The sequence below is a fragment of the Trachinotus anak genome, unplaced genomic scaffold (genome assembly GCF_046630095.1).
Source record: "Trachinotus anak isolate AG129_WGS33_773 ecotype Australia unplaced genomic scaffold, CSIRO_AGI_Tana_v1 ptg000002l, whole genome shotgun sequence".
Taxonomy (NCBI): domain Eukaryota; kingdom Metazoa; phylum Chordata; class Actinopteri; order Carangiformes; family Carangidae; genus Trachinotus; species Trachinotus anak.
In genome coordinates, this window is record NW_027273853.1 from 25,285,147 (window position 1) to 25,307,730 (window position 22,584).

A 22,584-nucleotide genomic window follows, 5' to 3' on the forward strand; every position below is an offset into this window, starting at 1 on the left:
GGCCCCTGCTTGTAGCGCGGCGTCTCCTCACTGTTTTGTCCCTTTCCCGCCCCCTTGCGGCAAGAGACGGTACTCCCCCCCCCCCCATGTCTGTCCTCATCCTGCAGGTCTCTCTCTTATTGATAACACCATTACCTGCACAGCTGTTCCTGCTCTCTCTCTCTCTTTTCTCCTCTCTCCTTTTTTATCTCCTCCTAAACCCAACCGGTCGAGGCAGACCCCCCCACCCCCCACCCCCCTCATAATGTGTATTATGATTTGGCGCTATACAAATAAAATTGAACTGAATTGAATTGAATAGATTCTGGTGGAAGTGAAGTCTGTTTCCTTCAGTCTTAACCTGAACCTAATGATGATGCTTAACCTGACCTCTGTCTCTGCCGACACCAAAGTCAAGGCCTCAGACGCCGCAGGTATTGTGCACATCCCCACTGCTTAAAAGGAAGTTCCAGAAAAACAGCACAGTAGCAAGTGAAGAAGCGTTCAGCTATTTGAAATCAATCTGTGTTTCTCCAGCCAACAACCCAAACCAACTGCACAGGTTTAATGATGTTGTAAGCTGACAGATAGAGACTGAAAATAGCCCGAGGCAAGTTGACACCGCCAGGAGTGGGAGCATCCAGAACATCTTGAAATCGTTTACAGATCTGGTTCATCCTCTTCAAAGCATTACCAGTTCACATTGCTTTTGAGAGCCATCATCAGCTTTTACAGATGGCTGCCGTTGGACAAAATTCAAGTTTTGCTTTGTAACTTGAGTAGCACAGGAGCAGATCGGACCCGCGGCAAGACAAAATCACATTTTGTGTTCACAAGCTCAAAGCGGCAAATTTGTGACCTTAACAAAAGCACCGTGTTTAACTTTGATCTGTATTTTCAGACTTTTAAAAAAAAATTTCCCCGAAACTCATACAAAGACCCCCCCCCCCCCCGTTTGAAACTAGTCCAGTGGTGGCCCCTGAGGACAAAACACACACAGGGATAAAAGCCATACATCATATATCTCAGCAGTCCCAGCGTGCAAGACTCTCAGGAAGAAAACCACACCTAGAAGTCACCATTACATTTTTGTATAAGTTGTTTCCTGTCCAGAAGCCACACCCCTGTTGTATAATGCACCTCTCATCACCACCAATCCCAGTCATCATTGAGAAATTCAATATTCTCTTTTATTTTCTTGGTGATTTTTATTTTATTTTCCTACCCTCCTCCTTGTGGATGTTTTAATGGGCAACAAAGAACTTTTTTTCTTTATCAAATACAAAGGAGTGCGGAAAGAGGCCACAGGCCTGATATTTACACCTGTCTAGAATCTCAGGTGATTGTCTTTGAGGAAGAAGTGCTATTTAAAGAAAAAAGAGAGGCAGTTAACAGCAGAGTTTGTCTATGACGGACTGATTGGTGGTAAATGCTGCTGAATCAACTGCCCTAGATTTTTGAATAGATAACAGAGAGGGAGGCTTTGGGAAAGTAGTGGCAGAGTATAGTGAAATGTTTTGAGTGCGTGGTTGGAGAACGGCCCGTCTCAAGTACCAGACAACACAATCGCTGCAATCTGACTCTGACTGCAGCTGACTGTCCATCTCTGTGCCAGCTCCACACACTCAACCAACTGATACTCACGCACACCAGCTAACACCAGCTAACACCCGCTAACCATGGGCCACAGAGTGGTTTAAACTGAACATACTGTTGTATCCTGCCGGTTTTAGAGCAAGGGGGCTTTTATATGAACAAGAACAGTCCGACCACTCTGTAGAAGTGGACTTTGAAAGCCCCCCCCACCCCCCACCCCCCCAGTCAGACAAACACACAAGTCTGAGCTTTGTTCTTCACACACAGCCATAGACAGACAATTTCCTGTGCTCAGATAAGGTGGACATGGTGAACCAAATCCAGCCTAAAGGTGCGTTCTGATATTATTTCTGTATGTCCACACAAAGCCTGAAGAATGCCAGACCGTGGTCTCAGGTCAAACCACAGATCAAGAGACATAACTACACCTTAATCCGTGTATGTCGTCTCTGGTTCTTCTAACCGTATCTGTCTGTCTTTGTAAATCTGTACAGCGGCTCCCACAGGCCCCCGAGAGACATGGGAACAAATGAAGGAACATTTTTTCAGTCACTGCGGGAGGCTGATATCCTGGTTCCAGACCCCTGAATTGCCGTCCACATCCTAGCTTTTTTCAGCAAATCAAATGGAGACACATGAACAATGAGGTAACAATGAAAATGCAGGCCAGTCTAATTATCCTGCCAAGAGGCTGACTTCAAAATGTTATTTTATAAATGCAACGTAAAATTCTACTCTTTGCATCTGCAGATCACACACTTAGGTGTTTGCTTATTCTGAAATTTGTTTTTACATGGTTGAAAAGTCAGCTCTACGTGGGAGGCATCATGGGAGCTAAAAAGATTTTCTGTTAGGTCACTTGTCACTTAAAGGTCCCATATTATATAAATGGAGATTTCAATGTCTTTGTTCAGTATAAAGCAGGTCTAGGTTCTATATTAATACTGTGAAAGAATCAAAGTGCTCAGTCCACAGAGAAATGCACACAGCCTGTATTCAGAAACTGAGCCTTAAAATGAGCCGTCAGGGCTTCTGCAACTTTGTGTTGTCATGACAGAGCAGTCACCGATCTCCACCATGCCCCAAACCCGCCCCACCTGGACCCACTGTCCAGCCTTGCAGGATTTGTTTCCTCTGAGTGTTTGCCTCAAACTTTTATTCGATCATTTGGAAAACAGTCAGCCAATCAGAGGAGAGACTCAGAGCCTCTCTTCTGATTGGCTCACCAACTTGTTGATACAAGAGCTCCATACAAGGACAGAGGAGAGATCTCAGAAGAGATTTAAAAGTACAATGAGATGGTTTTTGATACTTAAAACTGCAAATATATCTTCTTATGGATATCAACACTTCAAATAAAACACCGGAAATGTGTGAAACAAGGGACCTTTAAAGCATGTGAGCCAACGTTCTGGTTAACAGTAAACTGTTGCACTATCTTATCTAATTTATTTATTTGTTTTTCAGTCAAATTATTTCATACAGTGAATGAAAAGCTGAGGTTGGACGTGTCAAAATACAACCTGGGTCAGCGTATCTATGTCACATCATGAAAGATTTAAAAATTCAGATGCAACTGAACAATTCATAGACTTTAATTAGGATATGACATCAGCTAAACAAAGTGAGAATAATTGAAGAAAATGGTTAAATCACCCCAGAAGAAAAACAGTTTTCCACCTAAAAGGATTGAATAATACCAAGACCCCCTGCTGTTGCTTTCAATTGATGGATTTAAATTTGGTTCTCTTTTTTTTCCCGTCATGATTTCCATCCAACATTCAAAAAAAAGAGTCTGTAACACAGTTGTGTTCTGCGTCCACTTCCAAACTGATGTTTGTAATTGTTTTACAAGTATTCAAGTGTGTATTTGTGTTGCAAGCATGTGAAAATAAAGGTGTGTGTCTGCCAATGGCACTGTCAACGTCCTGTAATGTTTGGTATTGTTACTACAAAACCAGTGGCTGTGATGATGCAACACATGATGAAATACTGGCACTGCCGAAGGGGAAAATTAAGACTCATGTTTCACACGCGAAGGACATTTCTTCTTCAGGCTTTAGCCCCCACTATCTGCTGTGTGTCATAAATAATCCAGCAGGTTTCCCACCAAGTCTGATACACTGTGAAATGCAGTGTAGAGTCAGCTTGGTTCTCAATACCGGTTATTTATTCATGAAAAAATGTTCATGGCATCAATGAAAACACATCCTAAACATTACTCTATCTGATCATCTGACCCACCCACTCTGAATGAATGAAAGGAAGAGTGTAGAGTTAAAGGTAAGAGAAGGCCTTTGGTTCTGATGGGAAAATGTTAATAAGCGCTGCAGTGTGGGTGTGGGAGAGGTCCTGGAGGTCCAGGCAGCTGGATTCACACTGCTTCCAGCTTCTCTCCCAGGGAATCTGCATGTAGGCTGACCACTGAAATCATCAAATATATGAACATCTAAACAACCCTTGGCCACCCAGCACTGACCACAGAACAGCTGGCCCAGGTGCTTGAGGAATGCTGAGTACACTGATCATTCTTGCAGATGTTTCTGGAAAACTTGAGAGATGAGTTTCTGAGAGAAACTAGATTCAATGCACCGGGCACAGTGTGTGCAATATTTTCATCAAAAAATCCTCCTGTTCATAATCCAGGTGATTATGGTGCTGCTGAGAAAACAGCATTTGCTTTGTTAAACTAGTTTTACATGTATTGTCTTAAATGCTGGTCTAACAGCACATTTTTATTAAAAACTGATCAGATTAATATGTGTAATGTAAAATGAGTTTCTCATAGAAATCCTTAGAGAATTACCACCCAGTCCTACAATCCCCCTCAACTCTATCAAGCCTTTTAGCAGCTTTTTAAGATAACTTCTGTTTTTTTCTACCCACAAATCTACTGTTCAGCATTTGTTTTCAGAGGCAGCAGGCAGCTGTTTTTAGTGAAAAGCTCTGAAGGGCCCACTGTATGCTCTCTGCCCAAATTACAGACAAAGTTAGCATCTTGCTCTTGCTCTGTTTTGGTGTACACCAGCTCCATGTGTTCCTCTGGAGTGAGACCAAAGCAGGACCTGATTGAGGATAACCTTTTGACTTAAACAATATAGCAGTATTTGACTACTAGCAGTGCTATGAAGCAATGTTTTTATGTGTGCGTCCCACTTTTTGCTCCCATGTGCAAATATTAGCATGCAGCTGATGCAATACACATTCCCACAGACGGTCTCACAGTATCCCACTGAACTACAAACGCAGAAATGCACCAACAGAAGCAGACAAGAAGGACGCTGCTATCAAGTAAACATGGAGAGAGACCAGGCGCATCTCAAATTTTAAAGAAAAATCTGCTTTACAAATATTTTAAGACAAAGGAAATGCAACATGCAATGTAACATGTACGTTTGGCCTCATGCTAAAAGGCAAAAGACACAGAAACTTTGTTTATTTACAATAAAAAAGAGACTCCACAGGGCACCGCTTATTCAACAGGTGGACAAACACATAACCATATATTAATGTTTCCCTGTGTCTGCTGGGTGTGTAGCAAAAAATAAATAAATCTAATTCTACTGAGCCACAGTGGTCAGACCTTCATGCTGCTTTACAGTGGAAACTTGCACGTTTGTTTTTTGTATTGAGAAATCCATAGGGTTTATTAATGTTTCTTTTCCTCCAGGGTACAGGACGTTTCTGTTCTAACAAAGACTAAAAGTTGTCGTCTTTATGCTAGTTGTCGGTGCAACTCTATCAATCCTTCACTGAACTCTTACAGGCCCTTTGCATTGACAGGTAATACAGTTTCTAGCCCTCTAATATGAATTTCTTCGTAGAAACTGGAGTTGCCATTTGAGCAGATTACATTTTCATGCAAGGTTTTACTATTTCACCAGGGGTTCGTTGTGCAACAGTTCAGCTTTTATGACAATGACAATGAAAAGTGGCGCACTCATTTTTCAACAAACCAGTTTAGACCGCATTCAAATAAAAACAGGAATCACATGGATGGAAGTCCTTTGTCTGAAATATCTGAAGCATCAAAACAAACACAGCAGAGAGGCTGAGGAGCACAGAGGTGAGTAAAAGAGGAGGAAGATGATGAGGAAGAGCAGCTGGCTGGGAGTTCAGAGGGAGAAGGGCCTCTCATTGTATGTTCCTGTTTATATCTCCGGCGGTACGGAGAACTGGAGGGGTTTGCAGATTGTTGATCGAAAACGATTCCCCTCACACAGAGAACAGGAGGACGGCAGGAAGACGACGTCTCTAATTAGAACCTGCTTTCTTCATCTTCTTTTCATCTCTGATTCATTGAAGGCCAGTGAACAAGGTCACAATGGCCAGACTAAATATCAGCGGTCAGCAAATATAAAATTGCTAGAAAGTTCTTACACATGAAAGATGTGAAACCTGTCAACTATTTTAATTGTCAGCCTTCGAAGTTCATGCCTAATCATCTGCCTCTGTACAGCCTGGACGCATGAAAGGCTCAGTTTGATTACTCATAGGGTCAGTTTGCCCAACTTTGGGTTTTCGAATACTTAGAACAGAGGCAAAAATAAAGCCAAAAACCAACATTTAAACATTTACATATTGAGTGAGAAGCAACTGTCTTTGGGCTGAATGTCCCAGACATGGTGAAGAAGTCAGAATAGTATTGCGAGGACTACACCCATCTTTGAACTTGACTTTCATTTTGATCTCAACAACACACCTGTTTTGTTTTGTAACACAGTTGTGATGCTATCACGTTACTCAAAACCACCTCTGTGGTAATTACCACTACTGTAGGTGTCTCAACAGTTTGCCATGATGGCACACACACACACACACACACACACACACACACACACACACACACACAGACTTGTGTGTGTGAGTCCTGTGTGTGCTTACAGAGTCCCAATTCATTTAGAGGTTATAAAATGTTTTTCAATGACCTACTACAAAGAGTCACACACACTGTATAGTTAAAAGCTTTGGGGTCTCCAGTCAGTCTGTCCACTCTCGTACAATCAGGGGAAGCCCAGCAGAGACGAACTGGTGTGTCCCTGTAGATCCAGGCCCCTCTCCCCCACAGCCAAACACAATAAACACCCTGAGAGGCTGGCTTCAGTCTCATTTCTTTGGTTTGAATCAGGTGGAGACTCAAATCACACCCCGCCATGGTAACCAGTGTATAAAAGAGTGTTTAAACAACCCACCCTCAGGACCCCAGGCATTTGGGTGGGGGCCACCAAACATCTTCCATCTGTGTCAGGGGACTTCAAAGGTATCAGTGGGGTTAGAATTGGGGATTGAGACGGTTGGCTGTGGTTTTTATTTTGAAACGTACTTCTTGCATTGGTTCAGAGAGGAACTGGGTCAGGTGGGTCTCCTTGAAGAACAGTGGGGATGCATACATTTTCACAGAAAGACCAACGTGGTCTGTGAGCAGAAGCTCAGCTGTAAGAACTTGCTGTTCACTTCTGATTTACAGAGCCCAGAAAAAGGATTCATTCCCCTCGGACGTGTTCATGTTTTACAGTCTTTTGCATCAGAGTAGTTTTTTGTAGCTTTGCTGACAGAACAGAAAAGGGACTATTTATGTCAAACTGAAAGCAGATCTCTAAGTGATATGAATTAATTTTAAGTTTAAAATAAGTTCTAAAAAATCCAGACTGTTGCATTGGTTAACATGCTCCATTATCGGTCACTGTAGTTTACTCTGACTCATACTTAAATACTCACTAGAGTACAAAATGTTTATTGATTCACTGCTGTGTGTTTATGTGTGGTTAAACCCGGACTTAGTGGGAGGGCCAGAGAGCTCTTCCAGGTAACTTCAGTCTGCCTTCTGGCAAAGATGTCACGCACGGCTTTTGTTCAGAGTGGCTTTTTTCTTTTGACGGTTTCCTGTAACGCTGCAACTGCTGAAGCACCAAACCAAATGTTACTGTCTGCACAGTCTCTCCAGTCCGAGCATCTGAAGCTTGGGACCTTAGAACTAGTCTCCTTCTTGCTTACTAAGTTTTTATGGATGCACTTATAGGCAGGTTTACAGCTGAAGCATAAGGGTTCAGTGATATGGAAAAGTCTTCTTTTTTCTTCATGGCAGGGGATTTGCTACAGTGCCTTTGACCATAAGTCAAAACTCATAGATACAGGTGTGTTTCCACTATGATTAACAGAAATCCCTTCACTACGTGACTGTAACCCATTGGCTACACCAGTGGTGACTTAGATGTGTCCTAGAGATCTGTTTGTGTCAAAAAAGCCACTACTTAGATTCAGTGTTTTTAAACAATAAAACGTGTAAAATCTTTAGTGGTTGAATAATCTTTATGGGCACAGAAAGCACTGAAAACTTGCATTGAAAGTTGAATAAAACTTACATAAACATCTAAATGTAAAATGTAACAGTCAAAGTTTAATTCTGGGAGGAAACCTACTTAGTTATTATTTATGTAGAGTTTAACACTATCAAACTCAGACTCAGCTAATCTTCTAAATCAGTGTGTGGGTGTGAGTGGATCAGATTTGATTCACAGTGGTTCCAGGATAAGTGAGAAACCCCAAAACTGTCACTTCCGTTTGATCCAGATGTTGCTAAATCCTAATTGGTGCAAATCACATTTTTCCAAATGAGCCCTGCCTACTTCAGACTTTGTTCATGAAAGACTCACAATGTGACTGTTTTTTTTTTTTAGACAAAGTGGTGACCAAACAAAAACAAAAAAAAAAAAAAAAACACACACACACAAAGAGCTCCTTTTTACATCACATATCTTTAAATTTATTTATACTATACATCTATTAATGTCTTTAAAATCATCTTTACATCTGAATCATGTGACACTGTTAGATGGTTTTCTACATTCCCCCCCGAGGGTCACTAGGAGAAAAACACTTCCTGGTTGCACAGCTGGAGAGGGGTCCATAAGGAGCCATCCAGGTGGAGCAAGACTTGCTGGGAGGGGAGAGGGGCCTTGTAGTGCCCCGTGGGGCAGGAATGTTGGCTGCCCACTGGACAAATAAACAGCTAAAATATAGTGAACAGCATACATAACATACACCTGCTAAAACATCACACTGAGCTACAGAAGGCATAGAAAGATGAGTGTAAAACATCATGAAGAAAACTGCATGGCAGCATTCTGTTATACTTTTATGCTTAGAAAGGCAGACAGTGATTTAAGGCAGATGAAAATGCAAAACAAAGATTTTTAACTCCTGAAGATGTAACTGTTATACAGAAAGCATCATGTTATCTTATTTATTTACCATCTAGTAACAAATCAAGATAAAGACACAGACTTAAGATTTGTATATTGGAATATACTGCCATTAATTGCATTCAAGAAAAAAAAAATCCAGGAAATATGATGGCAGGTCATGGTGCATGATTTAAATACATTAATACAACACAGCTGTACAAGAGAACTGCAGCCCTGGGTCCCTTATCACCATGTCAGTATAATACATTGGACGTATTGTATAGTCTGTAAAAAAAAAAAAAAAAAAAAGGCAACCATTCAACAATCCATTCAAGTGTTGCTGATACACATCAAAATCAAGTCCCACACCAGTATTGCTCTTCTTTTCTGCATTTCTAAAATCTTCTCAACCTGCCCCCAGTGGCCCCCTCACTGTGTATGTACTGAATCTGCAGCCTTCACAATGAATTAACATCACTCAGTGCACATCACATCTTTTCAATACATATTCAGTCAGTCTATTCAGTGCAGGTTCATGCCTGGCTTCAACTGGGGAACTGATGGAAGACCCACTGGGGTGATGGAGCAGGGTATGTATGCCTGATGTCTGTGCAAGGGGGGTGTGGGGTGGCTATTTCAAAAGAGACATGGAGGGCCGGTTTGGACAGTTGTATTGTTACTGTGGGATTATAAAGACAACTGTGACCTCGAACCCCTGCCTCAACTCAACAGTACATCAATGGAGGAAACCTTCACGCTTGATTTGTGGAAAACGTAGATTTGATGTGGTTTTCTGGTTTGTAGTGCAATGTTACATCAGACATTTCTAAGACACTGAACAGGTTCTTTCTTATGTGTGTGCTCCTCCCCCCTGTCCCTTCTCTTGTCCTTCTATCTGTCTGTCTCTCCTCTGTCTTCTCATCAAACCACCTCCCTCTTTATAATAATGCTGCATAGTTAAGATGCACACAGAGCACCTCTGCTGCTGGAAGATGGCCAAAGCAGGCGGTCTGTCAGACTTCTTTACATGATGCAAGGTTGCATAAGCTTGCTTGTCTGTACTGTGTTTGCATTGTTGTCACAATAAAGTCTGCATTAATTAAAAAAAAAAAAAAAAAAAAAAAAAAGAAATCATACAATGATAAGCATTTCATTTTCCAAAGTTTAGAGCTTTCAAAGCTCTGGATGAGGTACATCAAATACACCTTAAGTAGCCCAAATAGTGGCAGTCAGGCGAACAGGCGAGGTGCTGCACAGGTTGTTGTAGACAGTTGGTCCCACAGTGTCACCCTTCTATCCCTTAGGCGTCACCCCAGTATTAATACACGGGGCTACCACAGTTATTCTTGGTAGCATCCTTTGTGCTTTTGACTTCATTTTGAAATTTAAAAACATAGAAGCAGCTTCGACCAGTTAAGAGATCTACAATTCTATAAACTCTCCCAACCCAAAACAGTAAAATGTGATTTGTCCTAATCTGTTACTCAGATTTATCTTAGTCCTCCGTCTCAAATAAAAACAAACATGAGAGACAGAAGAAAAACAATAAAACCAAACAGACTAATGAGGACAGCAGTTCCTTCTATATAGCAAAACCTATTTCAATCGGTTGACCTTGAAGTTCAGTCAGGGGAAGGTTTACTGAATTCCTTTAAGATGTTCCTGAGCTCATTAGCCGAGGAAGCCACTTCATTTAATACAACAGGTGTGGATCAGATCATTCTGTTCTGTTCTGTAAACTCTGCCAACAGCAGTGAGTCACACAGAGAACTAAGGCACTGTGGTTATGGTAGTATCAACTACAGTAAGTAATGGAAGATAACTGCTTATTTCTTCTTACAGTAAATGTGCTACCATAACATGGCATGTTTGTGCGTATTAATAACTTATTTAATAGGTTCTGGATGGAGGAACCAAGGCTTAGTGGAGTTTTAGACCTCACGTACTGTAAGACAGTTTCTGAGGGGGGCACCAGTGGCCCACCTGGTATTAAGGCTCGGTCCTTGCCACTGTGCATGAAATCCCCTGTGTCTGTCCCCTGCCTTTCCTGTGTCTTTCTTCTGTAGTAAAAGCAAAAATGCCAGAAAAACAACTAAAAAAAAAGGTTGATGGATGTCAGATGTACTATATACAGTATAATCTCTTTGTAACAGATGAAGAAAACATATTCTATTCCTCCTAATGTTTCAATGATAAAATCAAGGATAAAGCCCACAACCAATAATGGATTTAAAAAAGTGATATTGTGGTAAAAAAACAAACAAACTTGATATTAGATGAATAATGCATCCTACTGGAAAGATAAAATGTAATAGCTCCAGTTGGTTAAAATCTCTTGGTTGCTGTTCTGTAAACTGGCAGCAGCTCCACCATCCATGTGGTGAAAAACGTTATCACCAGGACGTCAGAGCAGACGCTCCTGTAGCACTGAATGTTATTGACTTACTTCCAGCTGTAGAGCTGCAGCTGTACAAACTCATGTACAGTAACTGAATAGGCTGTAAATGTATTATAAATATGATATACTCTCATAAAAGTCATTAAAACTATATATATCAGCAACCATCCCTTATTAGTTACTGGTTTGAAACAGTCAAACCAAAATCTGAAAAATGTCAAGAAAATTAAAATCTTAAAAACCCAGAAACCGAAGTCTCCCTACACCCTCCATGTAAAACTGTTTACTGTTTGCAGTTAATCATTAATTCGCTCTGTGAGAGGACAGCATGAAGTAAAAATGAAGTTCCTCTGAAGAAACTTTAAAGTATAGTTTCTGCTCGAAATGTCAATGAGCAACATTGTATTGTGACAGAATGAAGACAAATGAGAGAACACAGACACTTGCTCACAGAGTAGTGTTTGTGGGTATGTTGATGTTCATTGTGTGTGTTACTGTGTGAGAGGGTGTGTGTACTGGGTCCAGCAGCATTAGTGGGTGTGCTTGTCGCCTTCAGCTGATGGCGCCTCCTGTAGGAAGGGAGTGAAGGAGGAGCGGACGGTGCGACCGCGCAGAGGCTGCTGCACGCGGAAGTTGTTCACCATACTCTTCTGCACCTCCTCCTCAGCTGAGGTGAACAGGAGGCTCCTGAAGACCGCCAGCTGAAGGGTGGGAAACAGAGAGTCAAGAAGGGTTTTACACAACCTGCACAGGCTGATTCATTTGACCTTCTTTGTAATAGTCAAACATGCTGTCATGCTAGTTTGCTAATTGTACAACTAATTGGGCACACCCTGGAGGGGTTGGGTTGTTGCAGTTTGGCTTCACTACAGAACGGAATAACCCTTCACCTTCTGGAGTTCAGCTAAACCTAAAGCTGCACCAATTAAAAAAAAAATAGTGAGGACAGACACAGAGTAACATTAGCTTGTTATCTAAGGTTGTATTTCTGACCAACTGACAAATGTATGGCCAACATTTAGGTGTTTTAAAGCTTTTTAATCAGAAAACAGCTTCCTCCTGCATCTGGACACAAGGTTGATGGGAGCAGACTCTGCATCCAGGAAAACCAAAAAGAGGCTAAAACACTCCATGGAGCTGTAGATTTGGATAATACAATTTTTGTGGGTTACAACAAGTTACAGTTTAAACATTACTCAGTCAATATCTTCATTGTTGATATAAAAAATTTGATGAGTGTAACTTTAAATAAAAGTATAAAGCCAAACTACTAACCCGTCAAAAGTGAAGAAATATTTGGTTAAAACACACAAACATACCTGATCATGGCTGACTTCAATGTGCTGCTTCATAACAATCCAGGTGACCGACTCAGTCAGAGGAGGTGTTGTCAGAGAGCCGTGGTACGTCCAGTAGTCGTCAATGTTGCTGGGTAACAGACAGGCTGGGTCGAACCTGGTAAACTCAACTACACTGTCCTGCAGATGGCCAGAGAGAGAGAGAGCACAAAAAACAGCAATCAGTTAAAGTGCCTGAATGCTATCTCGAATTACTATCTAATCACTACCCAACATAAAGTATGTCAAATGATTGTTACACAACGAGTATTGTAAAAGAAGGACACATGATGACTTTAAGTCAGTCACCTTCAAATAGCAATTCAAAGGAATATATGGATCTATTTTCAGAAAGGCTTTTTTAATTAAAAACACTTTATATAACTCATATCAGTAACAAACAGGAATGTGTCTAAAGGATTTTTAGTTCCAGATCCAGTTCAGCCCATCGGTACCTACAGATAATCTGTCACCTGTCACTGAAGCCTGTTGGACCTGACCTGTAGTGTCTCTACTAAACCACCAGAGGGCAGGAGTGCTTATCTTATAGTGAAGTGCAGTTACCATTCAGTAGCAGACTTAAAACAGACTGTATTACGGTGTATTTATTTGGTCACTAGGCTGATGAGTACATTTCAGAGATGAGCACACCATCTTAGAAAGAGCAGCGTTGTGGTGTGTGTGAATGTGGACTCACCTTGTGTCTGATTGCAGGCAGGGCGTCTACCAGTTTCTGCAGCCCCTCGTGTCTCTTCCCCACCTACACAAGGATTAGACATTAATCTGGATTGTACCCACAGTACAAAGCTTACATTCATCACACAGCAGAATGTGCATGTTCACATTGCAGATGCACCAGAAGAAAGGTTCAAACAAGTGTGTGTGTGTGTGTGTGTGTGTGTGTGTGTGTGTGTGTGTGTGTGTGTGTGTGTGTGTGTGTGTGTGTGTGTGTGCGCTCGTACATGTGTACCTTAAGAAAGACTCCGATTACAGCCAGTCCGTTGTCCTCCATCACTGCCTCCTCAAACAGACTGTACTTGTCAGAGTTCCAGTGGACCAAGTGGAGCTGGGGACACACACAGTACAGAATACCATTCATGAACCCATGTGTATGTGTGTGAGAGACTGTAACCCATAACCTTGATCTTTTCACCCCTTGTGTCCTGATTCCAGGCCCAGTACTTCTATTCTCCAAATGACCCACTGATTCTTTCTTGCCTTCCTTTCATTTCTTAATGTAACTGACTTATTTTGAATTCACTGTGATGTGTTTCGTAATTTGTGTTGAAATACATCTTATTGCAAATTAATAACAGCAGCGCCGATGATTTGCACGTACTCACATTTGCACACACTGCTTGAACACACTGCTTGAACGCTTCAGCTACTGATAAGGACGAGACAAAGTTGTCAGTCAGGACTGTAACTCGATCCTCTGCACACTGAGACTGATGAGTGATGAGAACTATGACATGGACACATTCCCAGCACCACCAACAAGGGCTTGGCAGAGGACGCAGACAAATGCACACACACAGTGGAACCTCTTGTTATGCAAGTGTGCTTAAGCTAATGGAACAACATAAAAATAGATATTCTGCGGTCAAACATGAGGCAGGACAACTGTACCAGTCTCAAATCACACCTGCTGAGAGGCAAATACACCCTACATGTTTGGGTTTGACTTTACAGAGGAACACAGATGGATCAAAGAATCTGGCAGTATGCAGCACAGTAGAAACTCCATTATGGATATAGCAGGATAAAGCCTGCTCTACACCAAACTTGATGTTATCAATACAGTGCTCTCAGTATTTTTCCAGGCATTTCAAGGACACACAAATGGAAGAAAAAGGACTTCAAACTAAGTCAACATCCACACTGTTTAAACAGCACTGTGTTAGATTTGTTTTCATCTATTTCTTCTTTCGACCCTTAAGAAAACATTTGGTCAAGTGGAAAGTAATTGCAGAGGACTGACTGAATATCTCTCTCCATTACCTGCTCTCTAAAGCTCTACATAGCTGACTTTTTCCATTCAGTGCCTTGATCACACTATAGAACACACACACCTGCCACAACTGTGACTCTGCGCGCCTCTGCACTTAATACGCGACATTAACCCAGCAGTGTGTATGTTGGGTTATTTTTAAAGCAACAACAGAAGGTGTGCACAACAGGATACTGACGTTACTGGTATGATGTGCTTTTACAGCCCAGTTCAGTTAATGAATTGTTTCTGCTCTAGCTTAAGTGGCCCAGCAGCCAGTGTGGCAAATATGGATATATCAGTTTTAGAAATCAAGGTACTTTGTCACATTCATGCCAAAATCCTGTGAAGCATCTGACAGTTAAAGCCATTAGCAAGTCTTGCTTTTGCTGACCTACAAGTGGTTTAACCTCCCAGCAATGCTGCAACGACATTCAAGAATACTCAAGGGTGTACACTGTGATGTCACTGCTGAGTATTATTACAGGTGCAACACACTTTGGTATTTGGTATATACTTACTCTTTGAAGTGATATAATGATACAGCAAAATCTCTACTGGGTGGATCTCTTATCATCTTGCATCCTATCTCACCAGTGACTTCACACCATTCAACTTAAGACTGAAAGATACGGATGTGGACATAAAACCTCCTATGTGAGCCTCCTATATGAAAGTGTTACAATCTCAAGTGCTCTTGTTGTGTTCACCCCATAAGCGCCCTAATATTGCGAGGCCCTCCAGATAAAAGCATTCCCCAAACGGTATACCATTGCTACAATATTAAAAAGAAAATGAGATATTCTTGGTCCAGTTTATATTGGATTTTTTTCACAGCTTTACAGAATGGAGATTTCATTTTCCTCTCTTTCCTCTTTTATGTTCCTGACAATATTACAGAAATATTTCATTCCTTTCATCATGTGCCAAAATCCATCTTCATACTTTAACAAATACATGGTGTTTTTGATGGTACAGTGTTTAACTGGTTGTGTGTTTTTATGTGATCCACTTTTATCCCTGCAAAAATCCAGAGCAAGAATAATTGAAGTTTCATGCAGTGTCTGTCTGTGTCAGTGTACGCCTGTTACAGCAGAGTACCTCTGCGGGGAACAGCCTCCTGTCCACGGTGTGCTCTGATCCCCAGGCGTTGCTCTCACCCCAGTGGAAGTGGAACTGACACAGCCTGAATTTGTCTTGCAGGGGGCCCCCTTTCAGCGCTACACCAGAAAGTTAAAGGAAATGTAGATCAGTATGTTACACTTCAACAAATACAGATTTCACATTCCTTTTAAGAGACTGAAATTCCAGTCCTCGAGAGGAGTCAGGTCATATCATAACTGTCTAGTAATTCTGAAAGTAAGTCATTATTTCCTCCTCTAAAGGAGGAAATTATTTCACTGACAGCTGCTGAGGAACAGGTTGTTAGGCAGTAACCCCGACTTAGAAACATCCAGGAAACATTGAAGCAAGAGGCTGAAAACAACAATAAAGCAATGACTTTTTATTTCCCCCATAAACTGTTTAATTGTTTATATTACTGTTAATAAAAAACCTGATCTCTTTTCTCCTTGTCATATCCTTGTCCACATTCTTCTATTATTAACCTGTTTTTGTCCTCTCAGGCTTAGCTCTTAATACAAAGGCTGAGAGCATGTGACACCTATGAAGTGGTTAATATTTCAGTTTTAAAACATTGTAATTTGACCAAATGAGGCCTATGTTTAGAATTATGATGGTTTGGAAAGTGTTTTGGTGGAGCCCAGTAATTATACCAAAATTACCAACACTTTAAATACAGACTACATAGTAGTTTTTAAGGTCAGGAGAGACATGCAAGTCACATGACGATCACCAGTTCCATGTGGCAGTGGTTTTTACCAGCAGCTTTACTTTTCCCTACAGACTGAGAGCTCCTTAAGGGGAGGGGGGTGAAGAAGGAGATAATCCTCCTGTGTAGATCAAAACATGCATTCCCCCTGCTGAGATTTCCCTAAGTCTGCTCACATTTAAAGAGAAACTACTGACTTGCTAGAATGAGGAACTTATACAGAACAAATCATAATTCTACATGCTAGATCTCGACAGGGCCATTACTGGCAGAACTGAGTGGATTCACACATAAATACGCCTTCAAATACTTTTCAAGACAAGATATATACTTATATAAAGAAGACACAGGAAGAACTCACTGGACTTGTCTGTAGTGTCATCATACTCCACCAGGAAGGAGTAACCGTTATTCCAGATTTGTTGGCAGGTCTCTGGGTTGTAATCGGTGACCAGAGGCTTCAGCTCTGAATCAAAGACACTCTTCCGTACAACAATGTCAATGGGAGACTGGCGATCACCTCCGGGTACCGCGAGGGGTCCCTGCCACATGGGATGCACTGGAGATGAGGAGAGAGGAAGAGGAGAAGAAGAAGCAGAGGAAGGAAATCAGAGAAAAATCACCAAGTTAAAATCTTAAAGATTCATATCTAAATCACAGCTCCTGCTCTCTGTGTACGACAGTAAAGAGAAAAGTGGGGAACAAAATGCTGACACCTACTTTTCATGTTGTACTCCGCTGCCTGCTTCATTCTCAGACAGTCCATTTTGAAACAAAAAAAAATTTAAGTTGCCTCATAAAAAACAATTCAAAAACTACACTGACAGTGCAAGACAGACACACACAATCCTTCTTTCTCAAGCTGTTTGAAGGAACTGAATCAAAAGGAACAAATGAGCAACAGTACTTCCTTCTAGTCCTCTTACATTTTTTTTCCTAAAAGGAAATTACAAAATAAGAGCGAAGTGGGCCGGCTGTACAGAAAGTGACACACGGAATGTCCTGGCATACCCCCAGCTCCACTCCACAGCAGGGGAATCAGACCAAGACCTCTGGCCAGTCAAACCACAAGCTTGGACCAACGTCTGTCAATGGACCTGCCTTCTAATTACCTGAAATGCTGCTCACTTTCCCTGGCTCCCTCCTTTTTGTTTTCCTTCACCCTTGAAATCCACCCAAAAAAACAAATCTTCCAATTATAAAATAAAATAAAATAAAATAAAAAAGCTAAGCTTAAAATGGTTCACCAGCCTCTCCTGCACAAGATCTACAGAAAAAATCTTTCAAGTGTGGTTGTCAAAGGGCACAAAAGCAGCTTATTGTATTGTTCTCTCTATTCATCCAGCACAGGGCTTAAGGTTTCCACTGTGAGCAAAGCTGAACAGGTCTGACTGGGAGATGACCTCCATCTTCATCAGATTTCACTGGCTCCTCCTGGGGGAGGTAGCCACCTGACTCTGTTATTGCACAGACACACAATAACTGCTTTTAAAACTATCTGTGCTCATTCACTTGGTAATTGTAAAGTGCAAGCTTGTCCTGATTTGTGGCATGTCAGTTCCACTCTGTCACTCTGTCTGAGTTCTGAAACAACAGCTGAGTCTTCTGCATTAACACAAGTCAGTAACATGTATGTATATGAGAATAGTTACAGGAGCCAGCATAGAGGGATCAGCAATAAACATATGTCCTGCAGAGGTGCCCTTGAGCAAGATGCTGACATAGCTGAACCTCTACTCGTTACAAGTTTTCCTCACAAAATAACAAAAAAAAACAAGCCTAATCTACTAACCAGTACCCTACAGTTCTTGACCACTCAAAGACCACACCTCTTGTTTCTAAGTTGTACTTTTTAACACTAAATCACAAATGTGCCATGCTGGTACAGGAAGTCATGACCATATATTGTCACATAGCTGAGCCATTGTTTAACAGACAGTAATCTAACAAAGTTACACTAAACTCAGTGACAAACACATTGCATGTTCTTAGGTACTTCACAATAAAAGCCTCACAAAGATGAGGGATGTACTGATCCAATATGCCAGACAGGTACTGGCACTTTGATGCTGCTCTGGATGTGGAACAGTACTGACTGCTGGACATACACAGCTTTGTTTCTAGTAGCACAATATTGTCTGTCTTTAGCCAATTTAGCACAAGACACAACTTTTATTTAAAAATCAACCCTTGTAATTACAGTGCACTTTACCTCCCCAAAGAAAGTGTTATTAATTTATGTATGTGTTTTTTCCTACACTTGTGGAGGTTGCTGGTTTCCATTCAACTCTGGATAGTATGAAAATCAACTTGTGAAAGTGCTGACCGGAAGTACACACAGCATAACCATGCAACAACACATAACAGTGGACAAGGGTCCCCCATCTGTGTTTGAAAGTGTTTGAAACCCATAACCAAAATAGTCATACATTCTGTCATTGTGTTGCTTGTGGATGGAAATATAGTAGAAAATAGATTCTTTCCCCAACAACGATCCCCAGATCTCACTCTGAGAACCACTTCAATAGATTGGCAATAAGGATATAATTTATTTGAGTTTCTATATGACATATCTAATTACATTGCTGTGTTAATGTATATTGTAATTATCACGGTTGTGTCAGTACAAGTACATTAATCCATCAACTGTGGTACTGCCATACAGGAAAAACATTCTTGGCTAAGATAGTACAGTTTTTCAGTAGTTTCATGACTGAATACTGCATTAAGGCTATAGTACGTCTGTTTGGCAGCAAGGTAAATGCAAAAAACATTACTTGTGATCCAATGCTTGTTCTGTCCAGCATGTCTCAGGAAAAGGGACCATACTTACTCATTGGAAACTGAGCAGCTAAAACTCTTCAGGAGCTGAATAGTGGACTCTTACACCTATCCTACCCCATTTGCAGCAGGACTGGGTTAGTGCCATACGACACATCATAATGCCCAACAATACATGGAAATCAGTAGCTGTTTCAAAAGGTATGAGGACACATTAAAAAATCTGTCAGAATTTGACAGTAATGTAAAGTACAATGGTCAATCAACAGTAATGCAGAATTTGTAGTGCATAGGCTAAAACATCATCATAAAGAGTTACTCTGGGTAAATCACACATTTTCACTGTAAATATGTTTTACTGAAAAATTAGTTTCAACTAAAACTGTTCACAGTTAGGTTGTTGGACTACCCACAGAAGAGTTTATCTCTAAACCTCTGCAGATAAAACAAAGTGTCTGTCTGACAAGATAACATCACAGAAAGTGGAATAACACGTATTCTGTAATCTGGGACAACTGATCCTCCAAAGGACTTCTGCTCCCTGAGTTAAGGGTTTCAGACAGTACTTTCTTCATGTTCATGTTTGGCACTGTGAATTGGATCTACTAGACCCACTGAGAGCTGGAGGTTGTTCCTGAGAGGCTCAACTTACGGAGCCGAGTGCTCAAACCTTCAGCACGCGTCACGCTGAAATGATGACTCACAGTTTCATGCGAGTCGGATGTTTTTCCCTGATGAATGGAGTAAGCAGAAAAGGCCACTTTACAAAGAAAAATAGAGCAGAACAGATCAAAGAGGAGGCCAATGCAGTGACAAGGAGCCCAATTTCTAGTGTACCACTTCAAAGACGACCCAAAAGCCCTTTCATAAAGCTTTGACCAGACAGCTCTCTGTACCACAAGCTTGTTAAAGTTAAACATGTAATGTGTTTATTATTGTGGTTGAACATAAAAGCTCTGCTGCATGGGACTGTTTTTTTTTTTTTTTTCTTCCCCATGTTGACCCTGTGGTTGTAGTTGGCATGAGATTGTGAACAAGACATGGCTCAGTGCAGTGGGTGTGGTGAGGAAATTGCTGCAACTTGTCAGATGAGCTCAGGTGTCTGAAAATATTCCACAGAGCACATCAGAATTAAAGGAAGTGACTTGTACCAGAGGTCTAACATGCAAATTCACTTTATGTTGCATGCAGTATATTTGTAATGGTCACAGGTGTTTGTTATAACTGCACTGTTATGATTTTGAACATGAACATTTTATCCAAAGTCTTTCACATGATCAAACATACCTCAGTGAGGAAATACACATGAGATGGAGACAACAAAAGCACAAAATGATTTAAGTGTTTGACATTTCAGGAATTGAAAGAGAATTGGAAACCCAAAAAAAAAAAAAAAAAAAAAAACTTCCTTGACACTATATAGTAGCTTAGCATACAGGCCCCTATCTAGGTCAAAGGGCTTCGTCTGGCCCCTATATGAGGCAGTGATCAGGCATATCGATACTTGTTTGGAAAACCTGGAGCCTGAGGTCACTCTCACACACAGCTGAGTCAACAGGAGTGTTTGATCCAAATCCAGTGCTGGGGGAAACTCCAGTCCAAGCTTTCCAATCATCTCCGTGCACGTTTTTCAGATGACAACAAAAGTGACCATTAACTGATGCTGAGTGACCCACAATGGCAGCTTCGACAGGCGCAATGAATGCCAAAACCAAACCACTTGGTGTCTGAGATTAAAATGTTTCTATTTGAAGCTGAATGATAATGAACAGCTGCGTCGATCAAGCCGGAAAGACGAGACACGATGCGCAGCTATACAACAGGTTTACTTACTCTGCGACAGCACAAATTTGCTTGAGCAAGCCGTGAGGTTGCATCTTCTGACCGGCGTTATCCGATGACTTCTGGTGTGTCTGACGAGCTGTCGGCGCAGCTGTGAAGCCAGGGGTCTTATTACAGATGACAAAGTCACCATATTGACCAAACCTAACGGCGACAAGAAGCACTCAAACGGCCTGTAACGTCTCCCGTTGCGTCGTTTTACCTAAAGCTAACGGTTAGCTAAGCGTTTAGCCTGGTTTGACTCCACAGAAGTTAGCTCCCAGTCAGCAATGAGCCCGTTCACAACAACAACACCGTCGTCCGACCGCTTTCCTCTCGTTTCTGCCCTCCTACCGTTTGCCCGGAGGCGGGGGAGAGGGCAGGCCTTCGCTTCGCTTCGCACGATTTCAAAACGTGACCGCAAAAAGCCGGCAGCCGGCCCACCTGAACGTCTACCTGCGGCCGGTGCGGTCGGACGCAAACACCCGTTAATGAAGCCGCCGTTTGCTGAGCAGGAGGGGAGGGGCTGTGGGGGCCGGAGTGCTGACCAATCAGCGGCCTCCTCTGAGGGGCGTTAGCGATAATGATGGCGGTGGGCTGGGAGCTCATTGCGTCAATGTAAGATGAGACTAAACAGGCTTAAAACATCTGAGACAACCAATAAATGAGCTTATATCTGTGTATTTTTTTTTTTTTTTTACCGTCATAACCAACATTTCCAACAATTTCCAATAATATAAACACAGAAATCTCCAATCAGACAACTGCTTGTTTTTTTTTGCATTATAAGCTGTGAGACCTCACACAGACAGGTGTGTGCCTTTTCCAAATCATGTCCAATTAATTCAATTTACCACAGGTGCATTCTGATCCAGGTGTAGAAACATCTCAAAGATGAGCAAGAGAAGTGGGAGGCACCTGAGCAAAATTTCAACTCGTAGCAAAGGGTCTGAATACTGAATAATTCAGTTTTCCTTTTAATACATTGTCATTCTGGAGTAGTAAGTGTAGATTGGTGAAGGAATCAGTTGTAGGGGTCTGAGTACTTTCTGAACGCACTGCAGCTTCTGTTTGTCCAAACACCACAGCAGGAAAACCACAGCTGTAATCCTAAACCTAAATAAAGGCTGCATTACATTTATTTCATTTTCTGTGGCTGCTGGCTCACTGCTTGTTTTGTTGGGATACCTAAATAGAAGTGAGCATTTATTAATGTATTTAATTTCACCTGTGCATTACCTGGAATGAGTGAGCCAGCTGTGAAGCCTGTGGACATGATCTGGTTAAAGGACCTTCAAATGTTACAGAATTCTTCAGCGTCTCATCCATTTTCTGTACTTTGACCAAATTTACCATGGTCAACAGTGAAGATTTATCTTATCTAACTAGATTTTCTGAGCTTGTTTACAGTATAGTGATGTGTGTGTGTGTGTGTGTGTGTGTGGTGTTGCATCACGGTCACTCTTCCCAAGAATGTCACACTCAGTACAGAGCCAACCACATGACTGTCAGACTTTAATCCCTAAACACAAAATATTTACCGAACACCAAGAAAAAACAGACTCATCTGCTGATGATGACACACTTAAACAAAAACAGGCTCATACAGACAACTCGTCTTTCTGTATGTGCTTTTAGTGCGTTTGTTTTAGATCAGGTACTTGACA

General features: G+C 41.5%; 1 protein-coding gene across 3 annotated transcripts; it reads right to left on the reverse strand.

Annotated features, from left to right (window-relative positions):
• Positions 1 to 8,311: 8,311 nt before the first annotated feature.
• Positions 8,312 to 21,436, reverse strand: ca5a (carbonic anhydrase Va). 3 transcript variants are annotated; one of them, XM_071458033.1, is made up of 8 exons: positions 20,930 to 21,062; positions 17,036 to 17,067; positions 16,677 to 16,874; positions 15,586 to 15,704; positions 13,465 to 13,560; positions 13,192 to 13,254; positions 12,477 to 12,635; positions 8,312 to 11,858 (listed from the first exon to the last, which is right to left on the reverse strand). In XM_071458033.1, the coding sequence occupies exons 1-8, from the start codon at positions 20,971 to 20,973 to the stop codon at positions 11,688 to 11,690; spliced, it is 882 nt and encodes a 293-aa protein (XP_071314134.1). In that variant the 5' UTR covers positions 20,974 to 21,062; the 3' UTR covers positions 8,312 to 11,687. The 3 variants fall into 3 exon arrangements, with proteins under 3 accessions (XP_071314134.1, XP_071314128.1, XP_071314142.1); XM_071458027.1 differs by lacking the exon at positions 17,036 to 17,067 and having other exon boundaries at positions 20,930 to 21,434; XM_071458041.1 differs by lacking the exons at positions 8,312 to 11,858; positions 17,036 to 17,067 and adding an exon at positions 11,879 to 12,294 and having other exon boundaries at positions 20,930 to 21,436.
• Between the last annotated feature and the right edge of the window lie 1,148 nt (positions 21,437 to 22,584).

Coding starts and splice junctions, on each gene's coding strand:
- ca5a (XM_071458027.1), bottom strand. CDS start 21,071: ATGGTGACTTTGTCATCTGTAATAAGACCCCTGGCTTCACAGCTGCGC. Junction 13,561..15,585: donor GGAGGCTGTTCCCCGCAGAG/GTACTCTGCTGT, acceptor GTGTGTCCCCAG/CTCCACTTGGTCCACTGGAA. Junction 13,255..13,464: donor TAATCGGAGTCTTTCTTAAG/GTACACATGTAC, acceptor ATCCTTGTGTAG/GTGGGGAAGAGACACGAGGG.